The sequence below is a fragment of the Eucyclogobius newberryi genome, unplaced genomic scaffold (genome assembly GCF_026437365.1).
Source record: "Eucyclogobius newberryi isolate DKJ021-1_F unplaced genomic scaffold, fEucNew1.0.hap1 SCAF_4, whole genome shotgun sequence".
Lineage (NCBI taxonomy): Eukaryota > Metazoa > Chordata > Actinopteri > Gobiiformes > Gobiidae > Eucyclogobius > Eucyclogobius newberryi.
Genome location: NW_027316056.1, coordinates 25,704,440 through 25,716,103, shown reverse-complemented (window position 1 = coordinate 25,716,103; position 11,664 = coordinate 25,704,440). Strand labels below are relative to the sequence as shown.

Genomic DNA, 11,664 nt, shown 5'->3' with positions numbered 1-11,664 from the left:
TTTTTTTTTTATAGAGGAGTTAAAGTGGTTAAATGCTGTGTTAAGAGAGTGTAATGGGAAAAACATGTGGTGAGACCCCATATGAATTTGTAGTTTTCATGAAATAATTTGTAACTGCCTCATGCTTCATACACAAGGACAACGACTGGGCCCAAATAAATGCTTGGTTTGAGAATTTAAATTCAAAGCAATTAATTTAAAACATATATTTATTTTCTAAGTTTCTCTAAGTTTCTCTGTCAAGCTCATCTTAAGTGTATATTGTTGATGATGACGTGTCAAACAGAGTTTAAACTAATTACAGTTGCCCTTTGTATTTAACATTTAGAGTAGGGAGTACGGTGCTTCTCACAGAATAAATGAAAACAAAAAACACTACTTAAGAGTGGAGTAGCTTGCATCATAAATTTATTGCAGACTTATGTAGACTTGTCAGTCTACATTACACCCATTCATCTTTTCCCGTACTTCAAAGCATGTGAGTAAGTGCACACACAGCACTTGCTTTACTTTCTTCTTTCATCCTGACCTCTGTCTTTTCTGGGGCCGAACAGTTTAACGATTTCACTAAACAACTGGTGTCCCTTGATAGGAAATGGACAGCCCCAAATCATTTTCAAATGCACTTGACTCGGACCATCTCACTTTCACTAACCATCTCTTAGTACTGGCAAGCTCGATAGTTAACCCACGTATACCCAGATTAAACCTTGGGATGTCAATAGTTTTTCATCAGACTGATGTACATTGTTGTACCTTAATATTTTTTCAAAGATGGGCAGAACTACTATCATTAAGGTTAAAATACACCTTGCTTTTTTATATGTCAAAGAGACATTTACGTTTGAGTTTAAAATCCATTATTTGCCTGGAAAACCAGGCTGTGTTGTCAAATTAATTATCATAATGTAACGTGTTTAAGATTTTATGCAGTTAAATTGGTACAATTGCTGATGGTTGGTATATGTTTAAGTACATACATTATACAATTGTTTATTAATATCAATTTAAGATGCATTAAATGTTGCAATTTCAAGTTTTGCTCCCAACACTGACTAAACTATGTCCAATCAATCTCCCACCAAGTCATGTTTTCACATTATACATAACAGTGTTTTTCCCTGTAACAACAGAGCAATAAAAGGTATCTTAACTGGCCTGCAGCTCCAAATACCTTTGAGTGTTTAGTTTGACACATGCTAACAACAGCACACAGAAATCCTGTGATGGATGCTGATATTATCAAGTCAAAACACAATGACCCAGTGTTTTAGTGCAGCTTCAAAAGGAAACAAGAGACAAGTATTATCCCTAACGACAGTAATGAGTTAGTGATGTTAATGTGTACTTCTAGTAATCCACATACAAAGCAAAGGTGGAGGTGTTTATTCTTTGGACAGAAAAAGTGACGCTGCTGTGGTGTTAAATGTACAGCCACACGCAACACATGGAGCCCACGTCTGCGCAGTTAAGTAACATGACTCCTCGTTGTACGCTCACAGAATGCTGAAATGCCTGGCATAACGCAACGTCACACACACAAGCACCAGCCCCTGTGCCATTACACTAAAAGTGTAAAATAAACCAACACTAATAGAGGAAGTTATCCCCTAAATGTCTGAGCTGGCTCCCGCTCATTAGCCACATTACTACTTAGATATAGTGATCTAAGTACATAGCAAAGGAGGAGTCCAGCTTCACGCTCCTAACTCTCTGTAACATTCCAGGAGTGTGTGCTAACATGCACCATCACACTCACCAGAGACACGCACTCATTATCAGCACTTTGTGGGGATAAAACAGGCAAACCATGGCAACTTTAACTGAAATACGCGTATCCTTTGTGTGATGCGGTGTGTCACTATGCCTCTAACATCACACTTAAATGGTCCCAGTGGTATTAAAACTGCATACATTATTCATGCAACTGTTCATGAAATTTACATTATTTTTGCTTAATCTTTGTATGATTACAACAGCAAAAGCTGTAGTCTTTGCTCCCTTACTGCTTGTGGGGTAAAAGTACACACATGCACATCAAGTGACTTCAAGCTGGGTGATTTATGGTGGACTTTATGTCCCTGAACTACTGAAAAAATAACAGGACTGATGACCAGAGGTGAGGACTGGAACTTAGATCAAGTAGAAGCTAAGAATAGCTCTTGTGTCCATACCAAACCAAGAAAGGTTGCACCACCAAAGGTCTGCGCTAATTTAAACAAAAATACTTTTATTGATTCTAAAGTCACATTTCTAAAAACAATCAATCGCTACATACAGTAACTGGCTTAATTACAGGCTTAATAATACCACATATGTAGGCCTACATCGTGTATATTTTCAGATATGTATTACAAGAGTCTCGTTTCCTTTTGAATTGCACAAAACAACATTTCTACAACTACTCAAATTAAGCAGCAGAAGAATGGAAAGTATCATAAGGCAGAAAATAAGGCAAAGCGTCCGGCATCAGCTCAGGCCCCTGGCTGACCTTATAACCTACAAAGTGCTATGATGAAGACAGGTATTGTTATAACAATGACAAAAGAAATGAACACGGCAGTCTGCGTCTGTCAACAGTGCTACCAAATGTGCAGTACAAGGAGAAGTCTAGGGGTCCAAACTGCTTCTACAGCCAAGGAAATTGAAGAAATCCTCAATAAAGATATCTGCAAAAGAAAGAAAAAATACATTTAAGAAACAAGATATTTTATAGTGGTGATAATAAAATAGTAGTTGGACCTAAACTGTTCATTGTCCCTCCAGGATCATGTTTTTGATTTGTTTGGGTAGCGAGCGTGTGCAGTGCTCAGACTGGCAGTTCCCATTTAGGAAAAAGCAGCGGGGGAGGGGGCTATAAAAAGTTGACCCCATCTCAGCCTTAGACGCGCTCGGAGCTGGAGCTGCAGCCGCATCTGATCTGTCTGAGCAGCTGTCCTCTCCCTGCATCAGCACAACAAATATTTTACATTGCCTGACCTTTTCCTCCCGCATCACTATCCCAGCCATGCCCCCTCGCCCCCAACCACAAACACCCTGTGCCTCCCCCCTGTCCCACTTCACACCACTACGGCCCATGAGCCCTCTGTCTGCCACGCACCCGGCTAACATGTCCCGCTCACCATCGCTTTCGGAATACTGCACGCTCACACTGGCCGAGGATGGCCGGTGAAAACTGAAAATATATAATGTTTTACACATTCAAATTCACTTTATGACAATGTTTGTTCAAGTGTCCACAACAAACCAGTAACGAACATAAGGAACATGTGAGAAGTATACAATATGGTGATCTAGCTCCTCTTTACTGTCTAGTAAACAAAGTCATGTCATTTCAAAATCGATGTTGCAATTTCCTTTTAAATTGTCAATTGTGATGTATTGTTATAAATCTTCTCAAATAAATGATTGTTTGTTTGAAATTGTATTTTTATTTTGTTTTAAGTAAGAAATTCTGATTGATCAATAGGAGGGGGAAAAATCCTCATTGAAATTTTCTTTTCTTCTTTTTTTTGCCATATCACCCAGCTGTAGTGGCGGCCCAAACTGTATTGGTCACTATCTATAGGGGTTTGAAATGTAGAAGGCTTTTCACAGACTGTGTGGCTATCTGAATGACAACTCGAATCCAAAGCTATTTTCAAGAGCAAATGGTTAAGAGTTATACTGAATACACAAGCTATTCTGTAAATGTGTCATGTGGTATTTTCTCACCTTGTCTCATCAGCTCATATCCCTCATAACACTATGACAGGAAATATAAAGTGTAATCCATCCAGTCAACTGTCAAACAAGTAATAATAATACCTGAGTACATCACAGTATGCACAGTCTTCTAAGAAGCACATGAACAACAAAGGGCTGCAAGATTTGTCCCAATTGCAATTTTAATGGTCATGATAATCAAATTCCACTGCAGACAACAAAGCATCCAGTTGTATTCTGTCCAAAACTTGCTACTCCTGTAGTGTGGAACTCTACAGACATGTTCTGAAAAGCTCAGGATTTTCAAATTAGTTTCAGTTCATCTTTCTTTTCTCCCAAATGTCACTGGGCCCTGGGCATTTTGAAAATATGAACTCTGAAAGAAATTGTACTGTAAAGGCAGAAATGTTGCAATTAGATATTTTTCCAAAATAATACAGCCCTGAAGGTGGGATACTTATTTATTTCATTTTCTATTACTTGTGACAGCTATAATGTTAAATGTAAGTGTCTTAACTGCAATTAACCTTTGGATACATACTTCTGTAATCCAGTCTGCAGTGCACCACTTTATTTCATTGATTTATTTTTGTATACAATTTGATCTTATCACAATGTAATGGTAATGTTATGGTAAATTATAATTATCTGCACTGATTTGTGTGCTCATATAATATGTTGTTGTTGGTGTAGTTTTTGTTGTGAAGCTACAGTATATACAAAATACTTTTGTTTTTTATTGCCCCTTCAAGGTTAAAAACCTCGACACCCCATCAATACACAAAATGTTGGTCAATGTAATACAATTGTGGACAAAATATATGAAAATAAGATATAAGCACATAGTAATATATGTTCCATGATTCATTACAACATTTTTAGGATAATAGTTTTGTATTATTTGTATTGTATTTTTAATTTTCGTAATAAACAAAACATGTTCACATAAAAGGACTAAACATTTGGATTAAGACAAACTAACACAATAAGTTTTAACTTGTGAGGCGTGACTGACTGAAATAGTTTGAACCTTGAGAATAAACCATGTAAACAAACTCGTCTGACACTATTAAAATAGCCAGACTGTTTGTAATGCATAGAAAAGGGAACTGTAGGGACTGGTCATGGCTGAAAGTCCAGTCTCCCGGGGAGCACAGCAGTGACTGGAGTCATGTTTCCTGCCATGAACCTTCTGCATGTCTATTAACACTGACATGTCACCAAGGCCAGCGGCTCTCTGGGCCATAGTGGGACGGCCCCACATCTGTCCCAGCAAAAACAAAGTAGCAATTGCTATTGGATTTGGATTATGGATTTATGATGAACACGGCTATTATGATTTGTTTTGTGTATTAAAAGTTGCTTAGATCAAAACAGAATTTATATACAGTATATGCATTTAGTTTGAAAATATTGCTACTTATTTGAAAGGAGGAAAATAAAGTTTTGTCTTTCATATATATAAATAAATAAATAAATAAATAAATAAATAAATATATATATATATATATATATATATATATATATATATATATATATATATATATATATATATATATATATATATATATATATATATATATATATATATACTGATAATGTGTACAATGTGCACTGTACTTACCTGAAGTCTATGGTGTGAAAAGTGTTGGTCACCGATGTTCCACGACAAAGCTCATGGTTGTTCCATCAAAAGAAGGCGGGGCGATGATTCTTGGACCTTGTGGCGTTGTGATGCTGATAAGAGGTTTTCTGTCGGCTGCACGTCCTTGAGTGGTCACATGTCCTACAGATTCAGGGAGCTGTTCGCTCTGCGTGGCCTCTCCTGAAGCGCTGTAGTATACTTTCTCTGCCATGATAGGAGAGCTTGTGCGTTTGTGTTGGCCACTTTTTAACTTCTCCCGGGCTGCCTCCTCAGGGTGACAGTGAGACTGTGGGTGCACTGGCTGCATGGTAAGTGTGGGTGAGGGAATGAAGCCCGGGTAAATCATGTATGTGGGTGCACATGCCAGAGGGGACAGAGAGAGAGGCACGGGGGTGACCGACGCCACAGGGGTGACAGGGGACACAGGAGAATGGGACATGGGCAGATCCACAAACTGTCCTGTGTCAGGATCATACAATCTCTTAGTGGCTTGTACGGCTGTGTCCACCAGGTAGTAGTGTCCAGTTGTGGGGTCCAGAAGCATCTTCCTCTGCATATCTCCTCCTGAAGGTGTGGGGGACATAGTGGGGATGGAATTGGAGAAGCAGAGCACATGCTGTGGGACGACGGCGGAGTGATGATAGAGCGTTGAAGATGGATATTCCATAATTAATGGTGAACTTTTCTGATTCGATGTAGTTATGTATGTCTCGTGTTTGTTTACACTATCCTTCTTCATTTCTGGCTTACCACTGAGTGCCTTGACGTCCGGAGTGAGTCCAGGTATAGTTAGATAGTTTTCAGAGTCCGAGATGGCCTGTGCCACAGTGGGATTAGCAGTGACCTTTGCTGTGTCCAGCTGCCCACATTTTGGTGCATCTATTTTCACTGAAAGTGGAGCTGCTGCCTTTGAACTTTTCATAGTTGATGAATTGGAAGGGGATTGTGGGATTGCATTATTTACTGGGCTTTTGCTCAGGTGGGATTTCTCTGTGCGCTCTGGGTGCAGTGACCTTCTGCTTCCTTCTTTGTTGGGCTGTAGTTGTGTTATTGTGTCACTATTAAATGGCACATGCATGACGTTCATATATCCTTTAGTGTGTGGTTTGTATGTTTGAGTGCTGTGAGCCCTCTCACTGTCTGCTGTGCCCCCCACCCGCTGCTCCTCTTTGCTGATAAGAGACCGCACATGGCCCCCTGGGTTTGAGTGCAAGGCCTGATTTTTACGTTTCCACTCATTTCTGTCAAAGACATAGAGCTGCTCCATACTCTTCACAGCAGCTTTAAGCTTCTCTATTGCAGCCTGTTTAGGTATTTTTGGTTCACCTTTACAATCTGGAAACTCACCTGAAATCTTTTCTAGCCTCTGCTTTACTAGTTTATTGTCAGATTGACCTTCATGCTCCGGATTCAGTTCTGAAGATGCCGTATGAGACTGAACTTTGGGGAAAGGCCTGCCTGCTTCTGTCCCTCTCTGAGAAGCCTCAACTATGTTTTTTTCCATATTTGTTTTGACTGAGTGGCATTTGATAACTATCGGAACCGTTAAGGGCTGCTTCACTGTGTCCTTATTCATCTCCACAGTGTTTGCTGCTGTAGAAACAGCTGCAGGGTTTTTATTCTCACTGTTGTCCAGAGATACAAAACGATATGAACTTTTGACTAGTTTACGCACATCTCTGACTTGATATATTGGTGTTTGAAACTTGCATTTGGTATCTCGGATATCCCTTACCGTGAAGCTGGGCATCTTGTCTGATGCAGACACAATAGGACATTTCATCTCGCCTGTTGCCCTGAGTGTATTCACAGCACTGTAGCTGATTTTAGGAGTCAACAGACTGGCAATATTGAGCGTGCACCCTTTGTTTTCTTTCACACTTCTGAGACATATTTTAATCTCAGGTGATTTCCCTGTGCTGTTTGTGGCTTCAGAGGCTTGAGACGACCTGTCTTTAGAGAAATCTCTGTCTTTGGTGTAGAGCTGGCATCTGGGCACAAAAAGAAGTTTAGTAAGCATGCTGTTGGTATTATTTTCTGTCTCTTTTACTGTATCAGGCGCGTGGTGTGTGTGGCTGACTTTCGGAGGGCTGTCTAATTGTCTTTTATTTGATTCGTGATCCTTTTTGTTTTTGCCCTCATCTGTAGGCCCAGAGGAACTGGCTCTGCTGCCCTCAACTTCTGTTGAGTTTACAGTGAATCCTGATCCTGACTCAGACGTTTGTCTTTGCAAGCTTCTCCCCAGATCCCTAACCTTCAATACATCAGGGAAACATGGAGAAAGACCTAAGCGTGTATCGTGAATTTCACCTCTTTCCATCTTTCGTTCTTTCTCAAACTGCATCTTCTTAGAAATTACATTTTTCAGAAGGCTTGATGCAAAAATTGCTTTTTTGTGAGGGTCTCCGTCATCAGTATGACGATATTCCATTTCACACCTTGACTTGGCCAACACTGCGCCATGAACTTCCCTGGATCCTGCACTTGCAGACTTTGGGTGCCTAGTTCCTTCACGTTCCCCCGTGTCCACATTACAGTGGAAATTAAGCGCCATTTCACGCTGCTTGCTCAGGACAGGGCTTCTGAGTTCAATCTGTTTACTGCTGCTAGATGGATTTGATGAGGTCTCTTTATTTTCCATGGTTGGGATAAAACCCGGGGTGTGCTTGGTTTGAGCTACTTGTTTCTCTGCACTTTGGTTCCTTTCCAGTGTGGTATTCTTGTGCGCAATGATGCTGTGCTCCTTGCTACGTGAAATGTTTCTGTAATTCCAATCCACAAAAGCCCACTTATTGAGTCCATATTCCGAAATAGACGACTCGCTGGATGTGCTCAGATTGATAGCATCAAAGTATGGACATGCCAGGCTGCGGAAAGACTTGGCGGTTAAATTACGCACCTCTTTATCAGCGTCATCCAGCTCGCTGATGGAGCTGGAAGCCCCACTGGAGTACTCGTTTATATCTTTCCGTCTCAGTTTGGTCGCCAGGTGCTGACGGCCAGGGGCCGGGATAAAGTACTGGGCTCTGGCGCCAGAGCTCCCACGTGACACGCGGCCCCTGTCGCCGCGGCCGAGCACAGGCAGCGGGTCATCCATGGCTCTCGAGGCCGTCTCTATTGCTAAGTGAGTTTCCCCCGAATGCCTCAAGTTTTTACAAACGCTTTCATCTGAGTTGGCAAACTTCTCAGACTCACAGAGATCACTCTCGTCCTGCTCAGTGCTGACAACTCGGCCCCCGAGATTAGCCTGCACCTTCTCCAGAATCAAAGTGCCCTGGTTTGTGTTGTCGGTCTCCAACGTGGCGTAATCCACAAAAGAATAAACCAAGTTGTCGTCTTCAAACTCCCAGCGAGTCCCTCTGCCCAGGTCGTAGTCTACGTCGTGGTCCAGCTCGGTGAGTTGTATCTCGTGTGTGGTGATGTAGTGAGACTCGTCCTCCACGCTGTCCAAGCCGTAGTGGTCAGACAGCAGCGCACTGGCCTCTTCAGTCTCCTCATCCTCGTCCTCGGTCTTACTGTTCAGATACATGTCCGTGTACTGCAGGTCGTCGCTGTCGCTCTGCGCCACTTCACTGCACTCGCTGTGACCATCTTTCCCTAATTGATCCAAGTCCACGTCTGCAGAGTCGTGGATAAAAACTGGTTGATTTAAAATAGTGTCCTCCAATTCTTCTAAACTGGACTTCTCATTCGATTCTTGTTTAAAGCCGTCACATTTACTGACAGACAGTTGGTTTCCTTCTCCCGTGAAAGACACTTTGACCGTTTTCGCGCTGTCCGTCTTAGTGTCCATGTAGTTGGACTCTTCGCTCCTCGCATCGACCCGTTCTTTAATCTCTTTTTCACAATAATCTTTGTCCTCCGGGAGCAGCTTCTTATGAAGTCCGGTGTCATCTCGGTAAGTGAGAGTTTCCTCGGCTGCTTCCATTGAGTCCAGTCGTACCGTGAGGAGCTCGTGGTTTTGATGTTACCCTGACATGGGACGGAAAACTCTGAGCGTAGGCACGAGCGGCGCGAGCCTCAGCAGAGGTCCAGGGGAGGTCCAGGGCAGGTCCAGGGGAGGTCCAGGGCAGGTCCAGGGCAGGTCCAGGGGAGGTCCAGGGGAGGTCCAGGGGAGGTCCAGGGGAGGGCTGAGGGCTGGGGGAGAGAGAGACGCGGGGGAGCCCCCAGGAAAATCCCTTCATTATCAAATCTGATTATTACAATATGTGGAGTTTCAGCACCATTCAACAAAGAACAGCTCCTTTTCTTTAGAGTCTGTTTCACCTCTCATTTCTCAAAGCAGTAACTCAATCCATTGACAAGTTATTGTGCCACCAATAGGCAGCAGATGAACGTACAGGCAGAGGTGTATAGCAAATCAAAATAATAGGCTATTAAGAAGAAGTACAAAAGAGTGTTCCTTGAAATTATTTGAGTAAGAGTAAAACATATTTTGGAGGAAACACTAGGCCTACTAGAATAAAAAGAATAACTGTCAGGACGTAACATGATTTGTCATTTTAAATGAATCTTTAATTTGTTTTATCATGCACAACATTTGGTTGAAATAGAAAAACTATCACCATCAAATCATATTTATCCATCTTATATCTGCAGTAGTGCACCCAAATTAATGTTAAAATTATTTACTACTGTCAACACAAAGCTTTTGTCCTTTGTAGAGTTGCTCAAAAGTATACTTCAAACTGAATATTATAGGAGTAAAAGTATGGTTTCTGAGAAATACTAAGAGAACTATCAAGAGATCACTGAGTACCCACTCTCTATAGACCTACTCATCTGCATGAGTTCATTATTTTTGAAATATCACTGAGTTCATCTTAACATCGCATATGGCCTTCTCAAATAGGCCTATAAATTAAATATTTGCTATATAGTCTCATTATTCTTTTGTTTCACAATAGATAATATATTATGCCTTTTTGCTCACTAAATAGTATTAGTAATGAGGTCATGTCTCTCAACAACTTGACAGAAGGGCAATTATGATATGAGAGTAGTGTAAGAGTGTTGGTGTGTGAGGGGCACAGCTGCTCAAAGAAATGCTCCCACACCAACTGGTGCCTGTGTTCCTCGGCCTAACTACAGATGTGTTTACCATCCACACGGAGACACTGGACAAGCGCCAGAAATGATGGTCAACTCTTTTTATTATCACAATGTGGGAGCAGACTCCCTTTGTCATAATGACCCATTTATTAAATCATGTGTAGGTGTTGAAGACACAAGTGTTGTTTCTGGACAGGGCCCCAGATTGTAGGAATGCAGAGGGGAGGGGCAGTGACCAGTTGCTCCATGTGGAGGGCACACTGACAGCACTATCAAGGACACAGGCACAGGGATAACTCTTTGCACTGTCGCATCTGACTTTGACTCCTAATAAACCACTACACTCTCACAGACTGCAGAGTGCCGCTGTTAAGTGTTATGAAGTGTGTAAAGACACATATACAGTGAACATCTAATGAGAAGATGATCATTATTGTTATTATTTTAATGATTAAAAAAACAACCTAATATTAAAATAGTATACATAACAATTTCCCCATTCACATTACTCACATGATGGTGAGTTTCAGAATAAAAAATCAACAAATTTTGATCTGGCGAAAAGGGTTGTTATTATAAATCTGTAAAATCACACACAAAAATTCCTCGAACATTAACAATCGCAGTTTGGCCTGGCCTTGTTGATTCTATTCCACTATAGTTGTGTATGCCACTAAACAGTTGCTACAAGTCAGAAACTGTCATCAGAGAGGTGTGCGCCATACATAGAAAAGTCATATGATTTTGCTATTATTTATTATTTTCCAAATGTGGATTGACAGACAGGTTAAAATGACCTCCACAAAACTGATAAATTTAGTCAGCTATTTAAAATGGAGACAGCACTCACGCATGCCTGCTGAGATCAGTTTCTTACAGTGGCTACATTAAAACAGCAGGTGTTAAATCATGAGCACCATTTATCAGCGCCATTAAACGTTCATGTGAAGACCTGGTCAGGCTTTTGCACCTCACGCAAAACATGGTATTATACAACACACAGCTGCTTCCAAAATACATGCTCTCTGTGGCCTCGCTCCTCCAGAACCCTAACCCCAAAGTTGTGTTAACAAGTAATGATTTTACTGTGACAGTGGCCAGTGCAGACATGCCCGTTGAAAATTAGATATCACACTTCAGCTAAGAATAGACAGTTAAATGGTTTAAATTCAATTATATTATGTCAAATGAGAATCAAAACAGTACAATTTGAAAATATTATCTTAAATGTTTTTATGCTTTGTGTGCTGCAACATTTTGCA

General features: G+C 41.1%; 1 protein-coding gene across 1 annotated transcript; it reads right to left on the bottom strand.

The window, feature by feature from the left end:
• Positions 1 to 391: 391 nt before the first annotated feature.
• On the bottom strand, positions 392 to 9,371 carry LOC140377325 (uncharacterized protein C4orf54-like). Its single transcript, XM_072462697.1, has 2 exons — positions 5,330 to 9,371; positions 392 to 2,669 (listed from the first exon to the last, which is right to left on the bottom strand). Exon 1 carries the CDS (start codon positions 9,276 to 9,278, stop codon positions 5,358 to 5,360), a length of 3,921 nt encoding a protein of 1,306 aa, XP_072318798.1. The 5' UTR covers positions 9,279 to 9,371; the 3' UTR covers positions 392 to 2,669; positions 5,330 to 5,357.
• Between the last annotated feature and the right edge of the window lie 2,293 nt (positions 9,372 to 11,664).